This window comes from Mirounga leonina, unplaced genomic scaffold (assembly GCF_011800145.1).
Source record: "Mirounga leonina isolate KUSES-001 unplaced genomic scaffold, KU_Mleo_1.0 Mir_115, whole genome shotgun sequence".
NCBI lineage: Eukaryota > Metazoa > Chordata > Mammalia > Carnivora > Phocidae > Mirounga > Mirounga leonina.
Window position 1 is genome coordinate 13,364,201 of NW_023270268.1, and position 27,093 is coordinate 13,391,293.

At 37.8% G+C, this 27,093-nt stretch overlaps 1 protein-coding gene across 13 annotated transcripts in view; it reads right to left on the reverse strand.

Moving 5' to 3' along the window:
* Nucleotides 1–27,093, reverse strand: part of RBMS3 (RNA binding motif single stranded interacting protein 3) — a 739,797-nt gene that overhangs the window by 128,270 nt on the left and 584,434 nt on the right. For 7 of the 13 annotated variants that reach the window (XM_034993370.1, XM_034993409.1, XM_034993384.1 and 4 more), the window contains exon 7: nucleotides 22,143–22,249. In XM_034993370.1, the coding sequence (XP_034849261.1) occupies nucleotides 22,143–22,249 (107 nt within the window). Of the gene's footprint in view, nucleotides 1–568; nucleotides 608–22,142; nucleotides 22,250–27,093 lie in introns of all 13 variants that reach the window. The other 6 variants (XM_034993359.1, XM_034993406.1, XM_034993350.1 and 3 more) reach the window with 1 other exon arrangement.

Consider the following 27,093-nt stretch of genomic DNA (forward strand, 5'->3'; position numbering starts at 1 on the left):
AGTGCCCAGCACAGTGCCTGGAGACAAGACACATACATAAATATTATAATACAAAGCAACATGTGGTAAGTGCCATATGAGTGGTATAGATGAGGTGTGAGGAGAGAGGCTGGGGATGATCAGGGAAGCCATGTGGAGGACATACGGATGAGTGGAAACTTGAAAGATGATTAGGATTTCCATAGATGGAGATGAGAGATAGAGGCCAGCTCAGACAAAGAGGAATAGTATGGAAAAGATATAGAAATAAAAAGGGCAAGGTGGGTGATTCACTTGCAGTAGAACATTGTGGTGAGGGGGCAGTGGGAATTAAGACTCAAAAGAAAAGGGGGGAGAATGTTGATTGCCTGGCTCCTCTGGGGGAGCCTCTGAACATTTTTTGAGCAGGGAAATTATACAATCAAAGAGGGACTGGACAACAAGAAACAGCATGAGCCCCCTGGAAAACAGAGGGTCAGTCTAGAGTGATGAGCAACTGGAGTAGGCACTTGGGGACAGGAAGGTGGAGAGAATCTAAGATGAGATTGTCATTGCAAAAGGGTAGGGAATGAACACAAGATTCACCTACTTCATGATTTTGCCTAGGGACAGTCCTGCCTCTGAGTACCTTTGGCAAGAGGAGACAAGAGATAGTTTCAGGTCATATGCATTTGGAACATTATGAGTAACAAAACAAGGCATGGGTTAAACAAAGAGTTGTTTGAACTTAACCCACTGGCTGAATATTGTAGCACAATAACTAGTACTTGGCTCCACCTGGTTTTCATTTCATATGTAACAGATCATTGAGCTATAATTCTAATATAGTCTTAATGTAGATTTTGCATTCAATTTCCTTTTGTTTCTTTCCACAAAGGTAAAAAAGAAAATCAGTTTTGCTGCCCTGTCTAGCCACCTTTATACTGAGAACCATGACATCATCATTATGTAATTACCGAATTTTATGGCATGTTTACAAACTCCGGAGTCACACAAAAAGTAAAATAACTTGGAACAAAACAAAAATGTCACACCACATATGTAGGAAAGTGATGTTTAATCCTGCCTCTCTCTTTCAAAAGAGCTTATTAGATTCACAAATATTTTCCATTTTTCAAGTTTACGTTATTTGAGTATTGGAAGCATTTGCAATTTATTTAAAACAAAAGGGGGCATTTTTGTCATTTTCCTGCAGCCTCTACGTTTTTGCTTAGTATTTCAGCCATAATAAGGTATTTCTAGTCCTCCCAGACAGAATCTATACTATAAGAGCTAAATATTTTAGAAGAAATTTTAAAATACAGTTTACTGGAGTAAGTATCTAATTATTTTCAATAGATATAGGGATTTCACAGAGACACATCTGTTTGTCTTAGGAGCTAGATATTTGATATTCATAAAATTAAATGATTATTAATAGGTTAAATGAAGAGGTAATAATCATGAAAGTACTGCTTAAAATGTGCTAGGTGGGGGGTAGGCATTAGGCATTAATGCTTCAGAAAGATCTTCTGGACTGGAATGCTTGGTCTTATTGGAGGAGCCGAGCATCATTGACTATAACAAAGCCAAAGAGAAGATAGGCTGATGGAATTGATTTTATCATTTTTGAAACTATTTTTATACTGTCATGTAAATGTGGACTAAAGAGTTTAAGGCAAAAAACTTTTTACAGACAGATCTACACTGTAAGTCCTGGGAAATTGAGACATCGATGTTTTAGTGTAACATATCTCTTTTTTCTAACTTCTGCCTTGACAGATGATGCATCATAATTGTATGAGTAAAAATGAATAATCACAAGAATTTCCAATTTTCTACAACCAGATTTAAGGCAACACTTTAGTACATACAGAGTAAATACATATTTCAGTAAATATTGTGTACTGAATTAGCACAAGATGAGTTCAGGAAACCAAAGAAGAAAAGGATAATCTAATTTTCTGGATATTATCTTGAAAGAGTTTATTTCTTTTTTTTTTTTTTTTTAAGATTTTATTTATTTACTCACGAGAGACAGAGACAGAGAGAGAGAGAAACAGAGGGAGAAACAGGCTCCCAAGGAGCAGGGAGCCCTATGTGGGACTCGATCCCAGGACCCTGGGATCATGACCTGAGCCGAAGGCAGACGCTTAACCATCTGAGCCACCCAGGCGCCCCGAAAGAGTTTATTTCTTGCAACCAATTTTAACAATATTTATAACTGTTAGTAGGTTATAGTTAAAAACCCTATAAATAAAATAAGGTGACTTTAGAGGTGATATGGGTAAAAGGGCTTGAAAATTATAATGTGTTATAAATGTTTAAGTCCTGCCACTGTAGAGAAACCTCACTTAATTTTGTTTATATTTATTTCCCAGTATTTCTCTTTAGAAAACATGTCCTTTAGTGAAGAAATCCTGACACAAAATTATGTGTAGGATAGGGGCCAAAAAATACAAATTTTAAAAATTAAAAAAAAAAATCTCTGACTAGAAATAGAACAAGAAAATAATTTCAACAATGTTAAATGTCAAAATATTAGAGTGTTATAACTGTAAATGATTTTTTTTCTTTCCTATATTTTTCCTGACTTTCTTAGGTTGTGTATAGTTAGAATTACTTTTAAAATCCCTTTAGTTTAAAGAGGCACATTATAACTTCTATGACTTGTTTTTAATTTTTAAATTCAGGAGGAAAAACAAAAGGCATATCATTTGTAAAAGTAATAGAGATGAGAGGCCTGGTTCAGGAGTAAGCTTGCAAATATCAGGAAGCATTGAGCTTTGCTAGGTCAGTAGAGTATGGAAGATCTGGGATGGAATGAGAATTGCTACAGCAGAAGGATCAATGTGAGAATGGGCAGGAGGTTATGAATAAATCCTGAAAATTCGGAGTTAATGATACAGTGATTCTAGTGATGGAAACTAGGAAGGATTCATAAATCCAAATGGCCATACTGCCTGAGAAACTTAGGATTTCATAGGTGATAGGGGAAGTGTGTATACCCACAATAGCCAAACTGTGGAAAGAGCCAAGATGTCCATTGACAGACAAATGGTTAAAGAAGATGTGGTATATATATACAATGGAATATTATGCAGCCATCAAAAGGAATGAGATCTTGCCATTTGCAACGACGTGGATGGAACTGGAAGGTGTTATGCTGAGTGAAATAAGTCAATCAGAGAAAGACATGTATCATATGACCTCACTGATATGAGGAATTCTTAATCTCAGGAAACAAACTGAGGGTTGCTGGAGTGGTGGAGGGTGGGAGGGATGGGGTGCCTGGGTGATAGACATTGGGGAGGGTATGTGCTATGGTGAGTGCTGTGAATTGTGCAAGACTGTTGAATCACAGATCTGTACCTCTGAAACAAATAATACAATATATGTTAAAAAAAAAAAGAAGAAGAAGAAGAAGATAGCAGGAGGGGAAGAACGAAGGGGGGGAAATCAGAGAGGGAGACGAACCATGAGAGACGATGGACTCTGAGAAATAAACTGAGGGTTCTAGAGGGAAGGGCAGTGGGATGATGGGTTAGCCTGGTGATGGGTATTAAAGAGGGCACGTTCTGCACTGGGTGTTATACACAAACAATGAATCATGGAACACTACATTAAAAACTAATGATGTAATGTATGGTGATTAACATAACAATAGAAAATTAAAAAAAAAAAAAGAAGTGTGGATACCCAAGATCTTCAGAGGAACCAATAAAACTTAGCAGAAAACCATAAAATGATCAATACCAAGTAAGGTTTTTGGCCTAAGAAAGGATTTTAAACCTCTTTCCTGTTTAAAAAAAAAAAAAAGGAACTAATTCTAGGAAACAATATGTTCAGGACAAATTTGCAGGCAGGGTATCATAGCACTTACTGAAAGGGGATGTGAGAAAATGGGGTTAGTGGTAGGGTTTTGCCAGCAATGTCTCTGGTGTGGTCAGATGATGACTGAAGGGTGTGTTTCCCCAGGTAGAGGCAGTCAACTATATAAAGCAGGTGTCTGCTCTCACCTGCTCAAGGGATGTTCCCCAGGTTATTTGCAGCCAGTCCCTCTCCCAAAGAGAAGATGAGGGACAAATGAGACTATCGATGAGGACATTGCCAAAGTCTACCAAAGGGAGATTATACTGCCTGGTCCTGGGATCAAACAGAAATGTCCTGTCAATAGTTCCGTAAACTATGCCCACCAACCTGTGCAATGGCTCATACTACATTCCCTATTTTCATAACTTCTAAATCTAAGGAAGATATTTATTTCAAATCATATTTGATTAGTTTGCATCATTTGATGAGTGATTTTCTTCTTTCAACATTCCTTTCCCTTGGGTTCCCTGTGAGCCTAGTTTTCTTCTGACCTCAGAAAGCAATTTCTCCTTTGATGTTACTTGCTCCCCCTGCCTTTGAGATGCCTGCTGGTGCTCAGGGCCCGGGTTTGCCTTCGTCTTCTCTCCTTCTGTACTGTGATGACATTCGCTTTCCAATCACAACTATTATTTATGTCTCAGTGATTCCTGAATCTTGGTCTCAAACTCAAGTATCTATACTAGATTCCACATATTTACTGCGAAGTTAAATTAGTAAATTGAATGTATGGTCAGTGTCTTTTTTCAAGTTATCATTTCTGGTTTGGGTGTTTACTAATAATATCCTTTGGCAGAGATACCCTTTCCTGCCTCTGCTTGCAACTCCCTTCCCATCCATCAGCCACACCACTGTGCAGTGAGGATTGCTCTTGTGATATAGGAAATGTCTCAGTCCTTGCTTGGTGAGTAGAGAGGGGGGAAGAGTTGGGATTGCTGAGAGACCTTCCCCATGGAGCAGGGAAGTCAGTGTACCTGAACTAAATCATGAGCAAGAGCCTAGGAGAAACTAGAGGTAGCCAGAAAACCTGGAGGCCCCTCTTATCCAAGTTATTGACTCAGAGTGCAGAGAAGATTGTGAAAAATCATCTTGACATCTTCAGAGGTTTGTCAGAAATCAAAGGGAATGCAGGAGATTTATCACTTAAAAAATAGCAAAGACAGGCAGAGAATAGAGAAAATTCACCTCTCTATGTTTGGGGAAAGAACATCAAGGGGAGTCATGCTCTTGTTTATAGACTATGTCATCATAGTATTTGTCCTGCTTGGCTTTTACTAAAGCATTCTAGTCAGGCAGAGAATTTCTCCCTTATATAGCAATAAAGAAGGACAAGACAAAAAGATGCAGACAGAATTAAGGCTGGATGGCCGAGAAAGCTAATGGCTGCACAAAGAAATCATTGTCAAAAGGGAAACAGAAGGAAAGGTATGATGTGGCTGGCTAAAGTTTACAAAGCTCCAGTCTGAGTTTGTCATTAAAACCAAAGTTAAATTAAGCCTTGATTGATCATCATAAAAGAGGCAAGAGAACATTATCATATTTTATGTAGGAACTTCTGTTTTTTTCTCAATCTGAATGACTAACTTCAAAGACTCCAAGACATTGTGTGTGTGTGTATGTGTGTGTGTTTCACATCTTGCTGTCTGTGAAATTGGGGCTTGCATGATAATTGATGGCATTTGAGTTTGGAAACTTTCTCCTCTTTTCAGTGGTATTTAGAATAATATTTCATCTTTAATTGATGGTGTCATAGAGTCACTGTTGTAGTATATATACTGTTAAACCCCACCATAACACAGTAAGTAAGGTGAAAAATATAAAATGCTGAGGTTGCTACCAGAGTGAGCCTGTGCAACTGGAGAGGTGGGAGTTCCAGGTATCTGACTAAGTTGATTCATATTCTCCCAGGTCCCAGGTGCAGTTTGATGCTACGTGGAGGTTGTAAGCTGCAGCTTAAATACTGATGGGGAAAATTCTGAGTCTCGTGGCAGGCTGAGACTGTCAGGACAGTGCCAACAACTCCAGAAATCTCTCAGTTGGTTGATTCCCCACTTAGTTGCCAGGGAATCAGAGAACATGGAGATCAACTATCAACCTTTCTCCTTATAATTCTTGATATAATCTTCCCATCCTTCAGCACCTCCTAAAGCCCATACCCCAGCCTCCTCCCCAAGAACATAAGTATGTTTTCCCATCCTCTTTTTTGAGAATGGGGACTAGGCAGATGACTGGAGCTCATCATCAAATGCATCAAATGCAACATATCCAAAGTTACACCAATACAGGAATTTACAAGATTTGCTTCTTATCCTTAGTGATCATAGATTAGAAAATATGGACCCAGTAGCTTTAAAATAAGAACACTTAATTGAGTAAGAAAGTTTCCATGTTAAACTACTGAGCATTCAAGTTCTTGTGACAATGGGAAGACTTTTTGAGATTATGGGTGTCATTCACCTTGAGCCTGCTCTCTAAATTGCCAGTAAAGCACATGAAATAAATAAGAGTACATTTGGTGGGCTGGCTAACAAATTCAACTGCAAGTGCTGTAATGCACCATAACAACTCTTTTTAAGACCACATATGTAAAGACTCTTCTTCAGTTCAAGGTTAAAAGAACTATTTGCAGAACCTGGCAATGTTATTAGATACATCTTAATTTTTTCCATGGTCCCATTAAAGAAAATAATTGGACAATTAAATGCCAAGCATCGTGATATACCCAAAGGAAATTGTGAACTATATAGATGACTTTTCTACCTTTATGGAATATGTTCAAAGATAATGTGAGTCTACATCCTTTTACAGCTAAGTTTTGAAATAATTCTTTAGACGTATTATTTTCCTTAAAGTATTTTTTATTTCTAATGGTTCATTGGGGCAATACTTCAATTCCATATCTCTGAAACATAAATTTTCTAATGTTCAGTATTATAAAATTAAATTGCAGTCAATATGGCTCCAAAGCTAATAGAAATGATGTATTTCTGGGCCTTGTCAAGTTCTTCTTATACTTAATAAGAAGGATGTTGACTGGTGACTGTTCAAAGAGTTTGTGAGCTGGGTGCACTATTCCAAACAGAGCCAGTTGAAAGTAAGAGGGCCACATGGTTAGATTGCATCTTGTCTTCCTCACTGCTAAGAATGTCTCAAAGCATGTTCTGTACAGCAACATTGGTAACAGCTAGTGATAGCGAAATGTTTTCATAAACTCAACAAAATATTCTGTTCAGCTATATAATTCATCCATTCTCAATAGTGGCTCAATCTTTTCCTTGGTATCTAGCAATAGTCTATGTTTTCTTTCACTTTTCTTTCTTTTTTTCTCCATCCAAGTCCCTCTCTCCTTGCCAGCTCTTGGCTTTTATGATTACATGACCTTCAAGAGAAAAGTGGCTAGAAATTTGAACACCACCTAACGTTTCAGTGCTACCTAATGCTTGGAATGCAGATGATGATTTGGAATGTGATCTTTTAAAAACTTTAATAAAATGTGGGTCAAAGTGAAAATAAATTAATTTCTACTTGTTGTATAGTATATTTTATTAAATAAGTCAAAAATTCAGCAGGAGAAATGATACTGGTAGCAGATTTCCTTTCAAACAGATGTTGTATCATTAAAAATAATCCCCATTTGGAAAATAAATAGACATGACATGAAATTGGAAACCAAGGACTTAAGCATTTGAGTCATAAGAAACACATAGCAAAGCTGGCTTTCAGATTAACAAACCCTGAGTTGTGTTGATGATATTATGAGACTTATAATAATGGTTAATACTGGAGTGATTATAGTTTTCCAGGAACTGTACTCAGTGCTTTACCCTCACTGCTTCATTTAATCCTTCCAATCACTAAATATGCCCTTTTAGCCATTCCCATTCTACTGATGAGGAAACTGAAAAACTTGCCCAAGGTTTGTCACTCAGCTCAAAAGCTGTGGATTTGTGATTGAAATGCTCAAGTTTGCCCCCTAACCACAAAAGTAGACTGTCTGATAAAATATGAAGAACAGCAAACAATACTGAGCACATCATAGATGCTGACACACACGATTCCTTAAAATTCAGAAAGAATTATTATTCTCACTAGGTACATTAGAGAAGGACACAAGATTTACTCTATCACACCCAAGCTCCAGTTGCTCCTCTAAATATTATTCTCTGTGCCACTCCATGCCCAAGGGCATAGGGGCCTCTACTGGACAAGGAACAAGGTGGGGCTTTTCAACTCGGGGGTGATTTTTCTGGTTTGTAAATGCATATAAATCAGCTTCTCAGTTACCTACCCCGAAAAACAAACACGATCAATCAAACAGTTAATGGTTAGTAACAAGACAAGTGTGCACTGACATTCTTGTGGCTGCTTTTGTTATTTTTATTATTTTTTTGTTGGCTTTCATTTTCTATCACTGTGCTATAGTGGTATGGAGATAGTCACAGTCAGTGATTGCACTTGCGTGATACTAAATTATATCCTACCCATCATTTAATTGCCTACTTTACAGACAGAGAGGATCTTTGCCATTTTAGGTTCCAAAGGGGTGCGAGAATCTGTCTGTATGTTTATGTCATGTCCATTATGTCCAGTCTGGTTCCTCCCACATACGGTACACTCAGTAAGTGCTCATCGACTGACTGGATGCTTTTTGTTTAAACTGCTTCTTCATTTTCAAAAATCTATTTCGAACAGAATTCTTCTCTTAGAAAGATCGTTTCTACAAAAAGTAGTCATATATTGAGAAAGTGAGAAAGCGAATAGGAAACACAAGGAGATAGAGGGGTTCTCACTGTGTCTGAACATTTCTAATACACATTCAGGGCAAGGGGCATTCCTTGCACCTCATTATGTCCTGGGGACACAGCATAAAGTATCAGTCATGGAAGAAGCAAAGGCTTTATGACAACAAGAGTACTGGGGATTATAGTGATGGAGACACAGTTGAAATTCAGAATTATGATGCCAATTCTGTGTGTACTCACTTTCTTTCAGGAAAATAAAAACAAAAGCAAACATAAAAATTAAGACATAGCCCTCAAAGGAAACGTTTATCTTGAGTGGGAAAATAGGATGTCTTATTTTGTTATTGAGTATGGCTATCTATCTACTCAGAAATCTAAAAAGGCATCTTTGTCTCAATCATAAGTGGATTTAGTCAGAATGGATAATTACTCCTAATACCTTGAGGCACTATGAGGAGGAAGCTGGATGTTTGGAATCAAGTTTATCAACTTTGCCTGCACTTGGCTATGGACTTCGTTACAGTATGAGAAACCCATTCTTCCACATGATCTTTGCAGGCTTTCATTCACTTACTGGCACTGAAGAGAATTTTTATTAATAGTAGCTGTGAATGGACAAGAGTTATAAAACTTTACAGCACAGGGGAAGTTTTCATCCATCACTGAAAACAAGTTGATTTCAGGTCTGAAAATAGACAACATATTATCTGGGTTGTAGGTTGTAACAGATCACTTAGCTTAAGTTGGCTGTGATAAAACTGATAACCTTAGCTCTCAGCTTACTAATAGTGGATTTTGTGGGTGCCTTAATGAGACCTAATTTAAGGAAATTAAAGTATATTCTGTCAGTTTATTCCACCTCTTAAAGGTTTTCAAATGCACATGTCCAGGTAGAGCTACACTATTTCACTACAGTAAGGAACACAATTTACATCTGGTTTGTGTGAATGGTACCCCTGGTATTAGGAAGTGCATGTACTGTATCCCTATACCCAAAGGCTTGTGTCTTAGGCAAATAGAAATGCACTCAAATAAAATGTCTTCGAGATATAATATATCATCATGTCTCATCTAAAACTTGTTCCTTACTCGGGAGTAGTATTCCTTAGCATTCCTAGAATGCATCCTAAAAAAGCCTACTGGATTTTCTCTCCAACATAAACTTGTAAACTATTCCTGGGAACCTGAGTGCTGATTGTTAACAATATTATTTTAGGCCCCGTAGTTCATCTCCATATGTAGACTGTGAAGACAATCTCATTAAATGTTTTGTTTCCACAGTAAGGAAAATATCTTCAGAGCATCACATAAAGAGAACATATTTGTTATTGCTTATTGTTTTGAAATTGACTCTAGCATAGAACTGTAAATCATATAAAAGCAAGAAACACCATTTTATTGCTTTTAGTTTTTATAATAAAATCTTGACATTTCTTCACTAGATATTTGAATACTTTGTTGGGCTACTTCTTGTTCAATTGCCCTGTCTCTTGTGTCATCCAAAATACTATTTCTTGGAAGTCCAATTCCCGAAGCAATTGTTATCAATGACATTTACTGACTCAATTACTATAGGGCTTGGAAAGATCTTATGGAAGCTAGACTAGAGTTTTGAAGCTAGTGAGAAATAGTTTGTTTCTGATATTTGCACTATTTAAGGATAATGTCCCAGCATGAAAACTTGGGGAAATATCACCATCGTCTGTGATTTGACACACAGCATTTACTTATATTTGAAAATTCTGAAGGAAATCTAGAGACTAGTCACAACAAATGTCAACATAAAGTAACGTCAAGGTTTGAGTGACTCTAATCATCGTAGTAGAAACATGCATCTTTTTTTTTTAAAAGATTTTATTTATTTATTTGAGAGAGAGAGAATGAGAGAGAGCAAGCACATGAGAGGGGGGAGGGTCAGAGGGAGAAGCAGACCCCCTGCTGAGCAAGGAGCCCAATATGGGACTCGATCCCGGGACTCCAGGATCATGACCTGAGCCGAAGGCAGTCGCTTAACCAACTGAGCCACCCAGGCGCCCAAAACATGCATCTTTTGATTTAAGCCATTCATCTTTACAACATAGTTGAATATTTTTGATCAGCTGTGCAAAATATTTGGGTACCAAACAAATTTAGTGGCTTTTTGGTAGTCATTGGAAAAGCATTCTTTGGAAATACAGGAAGAAGTAGCAGGAGTTCTTCTTCATGTCCCTGATTTATATATAGATGTGTGTGTGTGTAATTATACATATTATTGAAATTATATATATTTATTTGCTTGTTTTTAATTTTTTCATTTAAGTAGAGTTGACATACAATGTTGTATTAGTTTCAGGTGTACAAAATAGTGATTTGACAAGTCTATACCTTATGCTATGCTCACACATGTAGCTCCCATCTGTCACCATACAACCCTATTACAATACCGTTGACTACATTCTTTATGCCATAGCCCTTTATTCCTGTGACTCCTGATATATTTTTGATTCCTGGTTCCCGATTCTATTCCTGATTCCAGACCAGTCATTTGGGAGAGCATTAACAAGATCAACTCGGGAAACATTTTGCCTGAAGTAAAGAATATGGCCTCAGCTGCAAGGGGATATCTAGCCAGTGCATTTCTTGATAGTCATAGTGATGATAAAGTGAGACCATTTCTGAACTAGGGGTGACATTAAAACATTGCATCACCATTATGGCAGAAGCACTGGCCACTCAGAATGTAAATGCTGGAGTAGGATCCTGGGAAACTCCTGCTATACCAGCTAGCACCCCATTCTTGTGAGATCATAAGAGGTCCTGCAGGAGGCGTCATAGAGGAAGGGTTGGAGGGGTTGCACTGAAGGATTAGTGCCAGCGGTTACTTATTTAATGAAACAAATATGTCTTACTATTTTAACAAGCACACTGGCTTTTCTGATATATGGAAGTTGAATATGAGCCCTATGCTTGGCTCAAGTATCTCTAGGACAGTAGTTCTCAAAGTGTGGGCTAAGGACACCTGAGGGTTCCTGAGATACATTTAGGAGATCCACAGGTCCTCCCTTTTCCAATGACATGTCTATGTGGAGTTAAGATCTTCTTCAAATGATTAAACCAAAGAGAATATTGCAACAGGTTGAATGCTGATGCAGATATGCAAATCTGGTCATCTTTTATTAAGTCAGGCATTAAAGTGATTTGCAAAAATGTAAAAGAGTACTATTCTCAAAATTTGAAAGATACAATATTTCCTATAAAAATATAAGGATTTTGTTAACATGGGATGGGCTTATTGTTTTTTGATGAACTAATAAATAATTTTTAAGAGTATAGAGAGATACTGAGACCAAAGAGTTTGTGGATTGCTATATTAAGAAGTAAAATGATGAGAACCATAGAACACTGGGAACGAGAGGCCTAATAGCCCCAATCTCTGATCATTCTGCTTAGAGTTTTGGTTGTCACTTGAGAGATTAGTTAATAACTTTAAAATATCCCTGTGTATTTCACTTATGCAAAAACATGTCCAGCAGCATATATTTGTATTTCAAAACCTTGCTAATTTACACTAATTTATGTGTATAAAGTTTTCAGTACTAGATTTTTTTGTAAAGAAGTACATTTCACTAACTATGCTAAAAGAACTGTTATCAAAATGCCCTCAGAAGAAAATAGCATTACATAATAAATTAAATTTCATTAGCTTATCATTTGTGAATGCTTTAGGTACTTCTAAGATAGTTAAACATTTCAAGAGAAATCCATTTCACATTATCTTTTTTTTTTACCTGATGTTCAAGAGAGAGGCAGAGAAAACATAAGCCTCATTCTGTGCTATTATCCCAAATGCTGAAGCATCAGAATTGAAATTACCATCTTACATTTTATCAGACAACAGTGATTGAAATATTTTCCATTATTTTATATAACAAAAAAAACTCCAAAAAGCAAAAAACAACAACAACAACAAAAACGAAAACCAAAAAGCATGCAAACAAGTAAAAACACCCAAAATGATCTTCTTATAACATTGGGATGCCAAAGGGCTACAAAGAAAATGGAAAACAAGGAGGAGAAAAATGGCAGAGGAGTAGGAGACCTAAATTTCATCTGGTCCCAGGAATTCAGCTACATAGGATCAAACCATTCTGAACAACTATGAACTCAACAGGAAATCAAAGAAAAGAATAGCAGCAACTCTGAACAGAAAAGTGACCACTTTATGGAAGGTGGACGTGCAGAGAAGTGAAGAGAGGCAATATTCAGGAAGATAGATGGCGGGGCGGGGGGCCTCCATCAGCTGCTACTGGCAAGTGATAGAGCAGCAGAGCACAAAATCAGAAATTTTAGAAGTTGGCTCCACTGAGGGACGTCGCTCCAGTGGCTAAGCAGAGGTGTAACCCTCGCAGGGACAGTGTGGTCTCAGGACCCTCAGGGTCACAGAAAGACCAGGATGCCTGAGTGCGGCCGAGCTCCCAAGTATCAGAGCGGGGAAGCCGGCTGCAGACACAGAGCCGAGGTACAGGGTCTCAGCTCAGGATTGCCATAAACTGTGATCCACAGCACAGTCGGGCCACTGCTCTTCCAGCAGGGACCCAAAAAGTGGCAGATCCGGAGAGACTCCCCTTCCTCCCTCGGAAGGAGCGGCACGGGAGTGCACCACAGGGATATGCTGGGTTTGGAGACTCCAATCGAGGTCATGTGCCAGAGACAGAAATGCTCGGTCACAGAGCCGGGTGAGCATGGAGTGCGGCCAGAGACCGGGAAGACGGGAGTGACTGCTTTTCTCTGGGGGCACACTGAGGATTGGGGTCCTGAGTTCTCAGCTCCTCCAGGGCAGAGACTGGGAGGCCGCCATTTTCACTCTCGTCCTCCAAAGCTGTATGGAAAGCTTGCAGGGAACAAAAGCTCCTGAGAGCAAACCTGAGCAGATTACTTAGCCCAGACCTGCAAGGGCAGGGCAATTCTGCCTCCAGCAAAGACATTTGAGAACCACAGCAACAGGCCCCTCCCTCAAAAGATCAGCAAGAACCACCACCCAAGACCAAGTTTACCAATCAATGAGAACAGCCGAACTCCAGCACTAGGGCAATACTGCACACAGAATTGATGGCTTTTTTCCCATGATTCCTAGTCTTTAAAAGTTAATTTTTTTAAACTTCTTTTTTTGAATTTTTCTTTTTCCCTTTTTCAACCAACATCTTATCAAATGTTTTAAAAAAACATTTTTATTTTTTTATTTTATTTTTCATTTTAGAGTCATATTCTATCCTTCACAGCAGTTACCCTTATTTTTGGCATATATATATATATATATATATGTTGTTCTCTCTTTAAAATTTTGAGATACAGTTTCTTCTAACAGATCAAAATATACCCTAAATCTCTAGTGTATGGCTTTGTTCTAGTCTCCTGCCTGATCACATTCTCTACCTTTTTTTTTTTCTTTTTTTTTTTAAATCCTCTTCTTTCTTTTTTCAACTTCTTATCTTATCAATTCCTTTTATAAAATCTTTTATAATTTTCATCTGTACATTCATATTCCATCACTTCATCATATTAACCCTTATTTTTGTACATATATAAGTTTTCCTTTCCTTAAAATTTTGGGAGGCACTTTCTTTTAACAGACCAAAATACACCCAAAATCTAGGGTGTGGCACTGATCTATGCACCCGCCTGATCATATTTGAACATATTCTGGTTTTTTTGTTTTGATGTGTTTTTGTTTGTTTTTATCTTTTTCTTTTTTCTTTCTTTCCCTTTCTTTTCCCCCGGCTTCAGGTCTTTTCTGATTTGTTTAGAGTATATTTTCTGGGGACATTGTTACCCTGTTAGCATTTTGTTCTCTCATTCATCTATTCTCCTCTGCACAAAATGACAAGTGGAAATAATCACCTCAACAAAAAGAACGAGAGGCAGTACCGACTGTCAGGGACCTACTCATTACGGACATTGGTATGATGTCTGAACTAGAGTTCAAAATGATGGTTTTAAAGGTACTAGCTAGGTTTGAAAAAAGCATGGAAGTTATTAGAGAAACCCTTTCTGGAGAAATAAAAGAAATAAAATCTAACCAAGTCGAAATCAAAAAGGCTATTAATGAGGTGCAATAAAAAATGGGGGCTCTGACTGCTAGGATAAATCAGGCAGAAGAGAGAATTAGTGATATAGGAGGCCAAATGATGGAAAATAAGCGAAGAAAAAGAGAGATAAACAACTACTGGATCACAAGGGCAGAAACTGAGATAAGTGATACCATAGAACGAAACAACATTAGAATAATTGGGATCCCAGAAAAAGATGAAAGAGAGAGAGGGGCAGAAGGTATACTGGAGCAAATTATAGCAGAGAACTTCCTGAATTTGGGGAAGGAAACAGGCATCAAAATCCAGGAGGCACAGAGAACCCCTCTCAAAATCAATAAAAATAGGTAAACACCCCGACATCTAATAGTAAAACTTACGAGTCTCAGAGACAAAGAGAAAATCCTGAAAGCAGCTTGGAAGAAGAGATCTGTAACCTACAATGGTAGAAACATTAGATTGGCAATAGACCTATCCACAGAGACCTGGCAGGCCAGAAAGGACTGGAATGATATATTCAGAGCACTAAATGAGAAAAATATGCAGCCAAGAATACTATATCCAGCTCGGCTGTCACTGAAAATAGAAGGAGAGATAAAAAGCTTCCACAAACAAAAACTAAAGGAATTTGCAAACACAAAACCAGTCCTACAAGAAATATTGAAAGGGGTCCTCTAAGCAAAGAGAGAGCCTAAAAGCAACATAGGCCAGAAAGGAACACGGACAATATACGGTCACACTCACCTTACAGGCAATACAATGGCACTAAATTCCTATCTTTCAATAGTTACCCTGAATGTAAATGGGCTAAATGCCCCAATCAAAAGACACAGGCTAACAGACTGGATGAAAAAACAAGACCCATCGATATGCTGTCTGCAAGAGACTCATTTTAGAACCAAAGACACCCCCAGATTGAAAGTGAGGGGGTGAAAACCATTTACCATGCTAATGGACACCAAAAGAAAGCTGGGGTGGCAATCCTTATACAGACAAATTAGATTTTAAACCAAAGACTGTAATAAGAGATGAGGAAGGACACTATATCATACTTAAAGGATCTATCCAACAAGAAGATCTAACAATTGTAAATATCTATGCCCCTAACATGGGAGCAGCCAATTATATAAGGCAATTAATAGCAAAAGCAAAGAAACACATTGACAACAGTACAATAATAGTGGGGGACTTTAACACCCCCCTCACTGAAATGGACAGATCGTCTAAGCAAAAGATCAACAAGGAAATAAAGACTTTAAATGACACACTGCACCAAATGGACTTCACAGACATATTCAGAACATTCCATCCCAAAGCAATGGAATACACATTCTTCTCTAGTGCCCATGGAACATTCTCCAGAATAGATCACATCCTAGGTCACAAATCAGGTCTCAACCGGTACCAAAAGACTGGGATCATTCCCTGCTTATTTTCAAACCATAATGCTTTGAAACTAGAACTCAATCACAAGAGGAAAGTTGGAAAGAACTCAAATACATGGAGGCTAAAGAGCATCCTACTAAAGAATGAATGGGTCAACCAGGAAATTAAAGAAGAATTAAAAAAATTCATGGAAACCAAAGAAAATGAAAACACAACTATTTAAAATCTTTGGGATACAGCAAAGGCAGTCCTAAGAGGAACGTATATAGCAATAGAAGCCTTTCTCAAGAAACAAGAAAGGTCTCAAATACACAACCTAACCGTACACCTAAAGGAGCTGGAAAGAGAACAGCAAATAAAGCCTAAACCCAGCAGGAGAAGAGAAATAATAAAGATCAGAGCAGAAATCAATCAAATAGAAACCAAAAGAACATTAGAGCAGATCAACGAAACAAAGAGCTGGTTCTCTGAAAGAATTAACAAGATTGATAAACCCCTGGCTAGACTTATCAAAAAGAAAAGAGAAAGGACCCAAATCAACAAAATCAAAAATGAAACAGGAGAGATCACAACCAACACCAAAGAAATACTAACAATTATAAGAACATATTATGCGCAACTATATGCCAGCAAATTAGATAATCTGGAAGAAATGGATGCATTCCCAGAGAGTATCAACTACCAAAACTGAGCCAGGAAGAAATAGAAAACCTGAACAGACCTATAACCACTAAGGAAATTGAAGCAGTCATCCAAAATCTCCCAATAAACAAAAGCCCAGGGCCAGATGGCCTCCCAGGGGAATTCTACCAAACAGTTAAAGAAGAATTAATACCTGTTCTTCTGAAAATGTTCCAAAAAATAGAAATGGAAGGAAAACTTCCAAACTCATTTTATGAGGCCACCATTACCTTCATCCCAAAACCAGACAAAGACCCCATCAAAAAGGAGAATTACAGACCAATATCCTTGATGAACATGGATGCAAAACTTCTCACCAAAATACTAGCCAATAGGATCCAACAGTACATTAAAAGGATTATTCACCACGACCAAGTGGGATTTATCCCTGGGCTGCAAGTTGGTTCAACATCCACAAATCAATCAATGTGACACAATTTTTTTTTATTAATAAAAGAAAGAACAAGAACCATATGACCCTCTCAATAGATACAGAAAAAACCTTTGACAAAGTAGAGCATCCTTTTTTGATTAAAACTCTTCAGAGTATAGGGATAGAAGGTACATACCTCAATATCATAAAAACCATTTATGAAAAACCCACAGCTAATATCATTCTCAATGGGGAAAAACTGAGAGCCTTCCCCCTAAGGTCAGGAACATGGCAGGGATATCCACTATCACCACTGCTATTCAACATAGTACTAGAAGTCCTAGCCACAGCAATCAGACAACAAAAAGAAATAAAAGGCATCCAAATCGGCAAAGAAGAAGTCAAACTCTCACTCTTTGCAGATGATATGATACTTTATGTGGAAAACCCAAAAGACTCCACCCCAAAACTGCTAGAACGCATACAGGAATTCAGTCAAGTGGCAGGATATAAAATCAGTGCACAGAAATCAGTGGCGTTCCTATACACCAACAACAAGACAGAAGAAAGAGAAATTAAGGAGTTGATCCCATTTACAATTGCACCCAAAACCATAAGATACTAGGAATAAATCTAACCAAAGAGGCAAGGGATCTGTACTCTGAAAACTATAAAATATTCATGAAAGAAATTGAGGAAGACATAAAGAAATGGAAAAACGTTCCATGCTCACGGATTGGAAGAACAAATATTGTGAAGATGTCAATGCTACCTAGAGCAATCTACACATTCAATGCAATCCCCATCAAAATACCATCCACTTTTTCCAAAGAAATGGAACAAATAATCCTAAAATTTGTATGGAACCAGAAAGAACCCGAATAGCCAGAGGAATGTTGAAAAAAAAAAGCAAAGCTGGCGGCATCACAATTCTGGACTTCCAGCTCTGTTACAAAGCTGTGATCATCAAGACAGTATGGTACTGGCACAAAAACAGACACATAGATCAATGGAACAGAATAGAGAGCCCAGAAATGGACCCTCAACTCTATGGTCAAGTCATCTTTGACAAAGCAGGAAAGAATGTCCAATGGAAAAAAGACAGTCTCTTCAACAAATGGTGTTGGCAAAATTGGACAGCCACATGAAGAAGAATGAAACGGGACTATTTCCTTACACCACACACAAAAATAGACTCCAAATGGTTGAAAGACCTCAATGTGAGACAGGAGTCCATCCAAATCCTAAAGGAGAACACAGGCAGCAACTTCTTCGACCTCAGCTGCAGCAACTTCTTCCTAGAAACATGGCCAAAGGCAAGGGAAGCAAGGGCAAAAATGAACTACTGGGACTTCATCAAGATAAAAAGCTTTTGCACAGCAAAAAAAACAGTTAACAAAACCAAAAGACAACTGACATTATGGGAGAAGATATTTGCAAATGACATATCAGATAAAGGGCGTATCCAAAATCTATAAAGAACTTATCAAACTCAACACCCAAAGAACAAATGATCCAATCATGAAATGGGCAAAAGATATGAACAGACATTTTTCCAAGGAAGACATTCAAAAGGCCAAAAGACACATGGAAAAGTGCTCAACGTCACTCAGCATCAGGGAAATCCAAATCAAAACCTCAGTGAGATACCAGCTCACACCACTCAGAATGGCTAAAATTAACAAGTCAGGAAATGACAGATGTTGGCGGGGATGTGGAGAAAGGGGAACCCTCCTACACTGTTGGTGGGCATGCAAGCTGGTGCAGCCACTCTGGAAAACAGTATGGAGGTTCCTCAAAAAGTTGAAAATAGAGCTACCATATGACTCAGCAATTGCACTACTGCGTATTTACCCCAAAGATACAAATGTAGGGTTCCGAAGGGGTACGTGCACCCCGATGTTTATAGCAGCAATGTCCACAATAGCCAAACTATGGAAAGAGCCAAGATGTCCATCGACAGATGAATGGATAAAGAAGATGTGGTATATGTATATACAATGGAATATTATGCAGCCATCAAAAGGAATGAAATCTTGCCATTTGCAATGATGTGGGTGGAACTGGAGGGTATTATGCTGAGCAAAATAAGTCAATCAGAGAAAGACATGTATCATATGACCTCACTGATATGAGGAATTCTTAATCTCAGGAAACAAACTGAGGGTTGCTGGAGTGGTGGGGTTGGGAAGGATGGGGTGGCTGGGTGATAGACATTGGGGATGGTATCTGCTATGGTGAGTGCTGTGAATTGTGTAAGACTGTTGAATTACAGACCTGTACCTCTGAAACAAATAATACATTATATGTTAAAAAAAAAAAAAAAAAAAAACGAAAAAGAAGAAAAAGAAGAAGATAGCAGGAGGGGAAAAATGAAGAGGGGGAAATCGGAGGGGGAGACAAACTATGAGAGACTATGGACTCTGAGAAACAAACTGTGGTTCTAGAGGGGAGGGAGGTGGTGGGATGGGTTAGCCTGGTGATGGGTATTAAAGAGGGCACGTACTGAATGGAGCACTGGGTGTTATATGCAAACGATGAATCATGGAACACTACATCAAAAACTAATGATGTAACGTATGGTGATTAACAAAACATAATAAAGGTGATTTGGTTTGCTTTCTAAAAAAAGGAAAAAAAAGTAAATGGAAAATAAGACCATCCATCAGAAATTGAGTTCAAGGGAAGATCTATGTCTCAGTCTTAACACTGGAAGGACACAAAGAAAATCTCTCCCAAGAATCTGACCCATAGTCCTTGCTTTGGTTAGAGTTTCAATTCATGCAGTCAGTGTGGTCAAAGACCTTAAACAGAGAATGTAGGTAGTTTCCCCAGGTGACTAACAAGAGCAAATGCAAATTGTCTTATAATAATGCCATTGATTAGAAGAGGAGAACCAATTTCAGAAGTGTTAAGATGTGGAAAAACAATGAAAACATGTGTCTTAGAAACAATGAAATACAGTAATTAGAATTTCCTGGTATATAAAAATTAATTAAATATTGCTTACATAGGAATAATTTGCTTTATGTCATACTTTATCAATGATGCTAACATAATTTACTCTAGCAAGCACAATGCAAGGGGAAATAGAAACAAAAATATATATTATGATGGGCACACAAAGTTATGCAACATTCAGAATGTCTACCCTAAGACCACAATCTAGGTGTAAAAATTAATATGCTTATCTCAAAATCAAGATATCTGACAAGCATATTTTTAGTGCACACCACTTCTTTTCCTAGTTTCTTTCCTCTGAATGTGTCTACATACTTGGAATACATTTTTATGGGTCACCGATAAATTTACCCTTGATTTTCACAGTTCAACAGGAAAATGTAGAACTCTTAAAATGCAACTTTTGAAAATAGAGATTAGAAATATATGTTTAAAACCTATATTTTACTACAAGATGCTCTGTGTGCTAAACTTGACTCCACAATGCTTCTGTGGCAATAGTACACATGGTCTTTATCATGATCTCAATCTAAAGCCCTAGATTTGTATGTGGCAGCTCTAAGTCTACATTTCTCTTATGTTTATTGGTTTGGTTCCTAAGAAATGTAGATTCAAGAGCAGTGTCTTGCTCAAGCTGGCATCCTTTTTGTGGGTGTGATAATTCAGGTTCTTATGGGGACAGGAACTGAGGTTTTGGTCTTCACTGCCAAGTCATCTAATTGACCATCAAGGTTCTTGGTGATGGTCTATGATCCAGAAATCTCTCTCACCAGCGAGCATTTGACCCAATAGAATTTTAAGATCAAATGAGTCTTTCTAGACTACAGATGTTTGGAATCGGATGGATGTCATAATGAGTGTTCTCAGAAATCAGCTGTCTTTTGGGGGCAATGGGGCTAACTGCTGATCACTAACCCTTACCTAAAAATACAAGGGTCATTCCCTTTCCTCTCCTTTTTTTGAACATAACACAAATAGCCTTTCTAAATTGAAGTTTTCAAACTTTCCTTTTCATTAGTTTCAAGTGTTCAGTGGTGATTCTCTTTTTCATGTCTTAAAAAAATGAGTTATAAATTATACAATATTTGAACATAACTATACAATTTAAGAGGGGTTTTGAGACCTGCATGGAAATACTCAAAACAGACAAGTGTTAGAAACTAAAAAATGGCTAAAGGTTTTGCTGAGGAAAACCCCACCCTCTTTTCCTTCCTTACAACTGTTAATGATGCATCAAGTGGGATGCCTCTTAAATGAGAAATGGAGAAGTAGGTGCTTTGAATAGAAATAGGAAATAAAGCTCTTCTGTTGAAATTAAGGCCTTGGTACAAAATAACGTTTATTCAAGTCATTCAAGCAACTCCATTCCATTTCACAAAGAATAAAAAGACCCCTTAGAAGCCCAGACACCTTTTCCTTGTCTTCTTACAACAAAAATAACCAAAAGGAATTAATTCCCAAGTGTCATTGGATGCATATGCTTGCTTTTCTACTCTCTTATGTTAAGAGGGTAAATGGATAATTAACTGCTCAGTGCTTTTCTTTTTGTTGTGAAAAACGAAACCCTATGTATGTGAACTTTTCTCCCTTTTTCTTGACCAACAGAAAATGCCATTTTTATATTATTATATACATATATAAAATACATATCAACACATTTATGAACAAATAGGAAAATGCATAAATACACATATATGCGCAAGTAGAATATCTCAATGGGAGAATAAAATAAATCTAAATTTGTGTTTTTTCCCAAACACATTCAACTCTCACTATTGATTTCATTGAAAATATTTCTTGGCTACTACACAATTATGGATCAATTGTTTGTGGATAATTCTTTCAGTGAGTATATATTGGGTTAAGGCTTGGTTAAAGACAGAAGACTTATTGTAGTACAGAACTGAGGTCAATTTTGAAGTCCTACACTCCTCCTCAAGTAATTTTATCCTGTGCACATTAATATAGGCCTACTCATTTGCCCCCTTCGAAGCCATGTGATTTTCTACAGGACCCGATTTCATCAGGGTCCCAAATGTCTGTCTTACCACCATTCTGAGAGATATCCGCTGCTATATTTCTGAGCAAAAGTCAGTCAGGACTCACCTCTCCTTCTCTGGGCCAAGGCCTTCCATTCTGGGTGTATTTGCTTTGATTCTGTCGCTTCTTTTGTCCTCCATCAGCGAATTTGCACAGTAAAGGCTCACTAGGGGCTGGGAAGATAAGAAACCAATTCTACATTAGCAAATCCCCCTAAAAACAAGTGATTATTTGAGTCACAGTAGTGCTTTGTACTGCCTATCTTTTGAAGTTGTCTTGCTTCTGGAGAGATATTTGGCCCCCTTTTAGTCTCAATTATGTTGGCTGCTATTCTAACGGGGCTTCGAAAAAGTACTGGCAGACCACAAAAGAGAACAAAAAATATTGTTGAAAAAATAATCAGTTGAAGCAGAATGTGAACTTGCCTTAAAAGTAAAGAGGGGAATGTTGACTCCTTCCAGTTATATTAATGCTAAAAACCAGACAACGGGTCCAAAATGGAGTCACTTATGCTAAGCTCCATGTCACCAAATCAAGACCTAACTTAATTACAGTTTTGGCTCTCCCAGAAATGGAATTTTAAGACAGTCAATCAGGGGGCGCCTGGGTGGCTCAGTGGGTTAAGCGTCTGCCTTCGGCTCAGGTCATGATCCCAGGGTCCTGGGATCGAGTCCCGCATCGGGCTCCCTGCTCTGCGGGGAGCCTGCTTCTCCCTCTGCCTCTGCCTCTCTCTCTCTCTGTCTCTCATGAATGAATAAATAAAATCTTTAAAAAAATATATTAAAAAAAACAAAGCAAAACAAAAACAGTCAATCAGGAGTCACCTGATCAGCACTAGTGAGGTAATTTACCTGATAGACCCCTGCCGTCCCCTAAAGAAAAGTGACCTTGCCACAACCAATCCACTTTTTGCCACTACAACTTTCTTGTTCCTACTCCCTCTGCTATAATAGAAGCCTCCCATTTGCACAGGTCCTCAGAGCTCCTCTCTACCTGCTTGAGGAGAGGCTGTCTGATTCACAAATCCTTGAATCAAGTCAATAATATCTTTAAAAAGTACTCAGTTGAATTTTGCTTTTTCACATTAGAAATATATTCATAACCAGTATTTGTGTGTAGATAAATATTTCCCCCTCAAATTAACTATGTTTTCACAGTAGAAACTGTAGGATTCTATTTTGGAAAGAGATCCTTAGGAGCTGCCTTCTAAAAAGGGAACCATTTTGCTAATTACAACCAAATCAGTTTTTTTTTTTTTTTCTCATTAACCTCTGCAATTTCAAAACGGCTAGAAGCTGATTGTCCATCGAACCCCTTTCACTCCAATTTGCCAGTAAAATCTAGTCAGTATCCCAGGGAGAACAATTATTTGAATATCAAATGAGTTCTCATGATAAAATATAGTCAAAGGAAATGGCTCTTAACAAATGAATCCTGGACTGGGGGAAATGTAGTGGTCCTGGGTGACTTGAGTTGACTTATTTGATAATCTTTTAAAACACAACAGGAAGAAACTTATTCTTTGAGAATCGATGCCCCCTCCAAATCCCTATTTGATTAGAAAAATTGCTGCTTGTTATTATGACAAATATGTTTAAAAATGAATAAAAAAAAAGCCATATTGGTCTAAAAAAACTTGATCAATGAATTAACATAGCTGGAAGGATTTTTTTGTTAGTTTATTTGCTTGGATAAAACAAATACTAGTTTGCAAATTTATAATCTGAAAACTAAAATGGACCCCTTCCTCCCCCACCCCTTGGGAAAATATGTTCTTCTAAAGATTAATTGTATTAATGGTTGAAGGGGAGCAGAATATACCCCTGCTTCTTTGGCATAAGGATTAATTTAGGCTGATTATTTTTAAGAAACAATAGATAGAGGAAAAGCTCTGAAAACTGACTGGAAGTTACCCTTTTGTAAGAGACATTTATATTTATAAGGGAAATCTCTATTTGTAACAGTATCTCCCTCTTTGTATGTGGAAGAAAAGAATACTCTAAATCTCAAGAAACTCTTATCAGTGGAGAAGCAAGGACTTAAATCTATGCAACAACCTTACTCTTGTTTACTGTGCTTTTCCTGGTAATCTCCCACAACAGGCCTCCCTGCCCCCTCCCCAGCATCTTCTTTTGTCTTTAGCTGAAGATGGTATTCAAGATGGTGACTTCAGCCATTTCAGGGAGTTACTAGATTTTCCTGGATATCTCCATATAAGAGGTATATATGTTATTAAACTTCTTTTTGTTTTTTTCTCCTGTTAATATGTCTTTATGGGGGGAGGGGAGTCCCAGCCAAGAACCTAGAAAGATAGAAGGAAAATTATTTTTCCTCCCCTGCATGATCTTAATTCTTTTTTTTTTTTTTTTTAAGATTTTATTTATTTATTTGACAGAGAGAGACACAGCGAGAGAGGGAACATAAGCAGTGGAGTGAGAGAGAGAGAAGCAGGCTTCCTGCTGAGCAGGGAGCCCGATGCGGGTCTCAATCCCAGGACCCTGGGATCATGACCTGAGCTGAAGGCAGACGCTTGATGACTGAGCCACCCAGGCACCCCATGATCTTAATTCTTTATCCCTCCTTGTATCCTTGCCTTTTGCCATGTAGTATTGTTGAGCCCTCTGAATCTTGGTCTGATCCCATGTGAATTGCTCTAGCCAATGAACTGTTAGCAAATGAGATGCAAGCAGAAGACTAAAATATTTTTAAGCATTGAGTTTTGCTTCTTTTGCTTCTCTGCATAACCACATGAATATGCTCAACCTGGCCTGCTGAAGGATGAGATACAAGTGTAGGTGAGTCATCCCTACCATCAGAGCCAAGGCCATCACCTGGACATGTGAGTGAGCTCAACTAAAATCAGCAGAGATACACAGATAACATGCAGTTGACCACAGACCAGGTGAGGTCAGTAAAGATGATCCCACAAATATGTAAGCTAAATAAATCTTTATTGTTTCATATCACTAAATTTTACAATTGACATGCAACATTATAATCTTAATAGATAACTGATATTGTTTTCCCCAACACCCATTCCTCTCCATTTCCACTCCAGCTAGCTTGCTTGCATTTACTAATCTGGATAAAGAAAAAAAAAAAGATTATGGAATTTATGAGACTTCCAATTGTCTCCAAAATCAATAGGGAAAAAAGAAATGAGTGGGTATCCACAAATATTTGAAAATCATTTGGCTTTAAGTGGCAGCAGTATTTTCTCAATCCTTTTAGTTTACTCTATTAGCAGCAGAATTCTAATAACCAATATTGAAGGAAATACTGACTCAAACAGACAGAAGGTCAGAACTGGTTGGGTGAAATTAAAAATAAATTGTCTTGCCTGCCTATAGAGGAGGCATGGGGGGGTGGAATATGTAACTCATCCTGGCACATAACTCAACCAATGTCATTCCTCATGGAGCACAAGTGCTTCCCAACTGTCTGCTTTTGGGAGCCTCCAACTTCAGTGACTTTGGTGAAGCCACAGAAATCACACAAAGGAAAGGCTGAATCATGAAGGGTCTGCAGACAGTTGCTGCCATGACCCTGAAGTAGTCTAAATTCTTTCTCCAGATGAAGAACTGAAAGGATAAAAGCAATCAAGGATCCTAGAACTCTATGCTAAAGAAAATTTCCTGGGAGACTCCAAAAGCATATATAAATATGTGCCTATAATGTGCCTATATATCATTATACATGTATAATCATTCCTCACTATAGGATATTTTCTCTCTTGATATTTTAAAAATTCAAGGTATATTTACTCATTCAAATGGGACGGTCATGCTGACACGTGAGTTTATAACTGGCAATAGTACAAATTTCTCACAAAAGGCAAATAAATCTAGAAATACCTTAAATTTCCTGCTGGAAAAAAATGCAGATTCTGCCTTTTATTCTTCTTGGGATAATAACTTCCATGAGTCATACTTTCTACTGTCTGAGGCAGGATTCTCTTTATTGTCTCCTAAGATGGATTCTTTTTGAGTATACAATATACTGATTCTAATAGTCTAGAATATGATAATGACTTCTCTTGAGGTCATTCATGTTTCTGTAGGCTTTGTCACTTAGTTTGGGTGCATTTCAGTGTTTAGCAGTCTAGTTTAGCAGTCTGCTTCCTGGCTCCCCTGACTTACTAACTACAAGACACCAGACACCTTAAAAATTTTTTTAAATATTTCTATGACTCATTTTCCTCACGTATGAGATGAGGGTAATAACGTTACCTACCTCAGGCAGCTGTTGTGAAGATTAAATAAATTCATGTGTGAAAAGTGTTTAAAACAGCGTACGGTACATAAACGATTATTAAATTCACATTAGCTACAACTATCACTATTGCTTAGTATCTTTATTGCCACTGCCCATGTATCAGATATGAAACAAAGTTACTTAGCAGAGTCAGAGTTCAGAGTGTTTAATCAACGAGGCTTATTGTTCCTCAGCTCTGTCCCACTCTAACACCATGGTTGGTTTGGCCACAGAACTTGCAACTGACTGCCCTCCAAGAACAGTGAAAAGATTTGAGAGGATCCATGTTTCCAAGATGGCTCTTGCTAACTGCAGCTTGTCAATGGACCATCGTCCAGCTTCCCCTCCTGAGTCCTCACCAAAGTTCGACTTCCAATATCCCCTGAGTATGATACAAGTCATGTTTTCTTATGTATGTTAACATTCCATTGCCTACACTGAATGCTCCCTGTTCCTTTTTCTACTGTGGTTTTAAAAAAAATTATTCTTACTACTATTTTTTGTTACTCAATTGCTAGAGATCTATTGGCTGTTTAAATCCATCAAATCTGTATTTTACTACTAGGATAAGTACTGTGCTGTCTACACATTATGGGCAAGCAAAAATTGCCACCCCAAAATGTGTCTCTTTGGCATGTATATACCCACACACATATATATTTAAAGACCTTCTTGGTGAACCCTTGGAAACTATGGAATTAGGGGAACAGCACTGGCAGGAAAAGAAAAGCCTCTGAACAAATTATTAACCTTAGGATTTCTC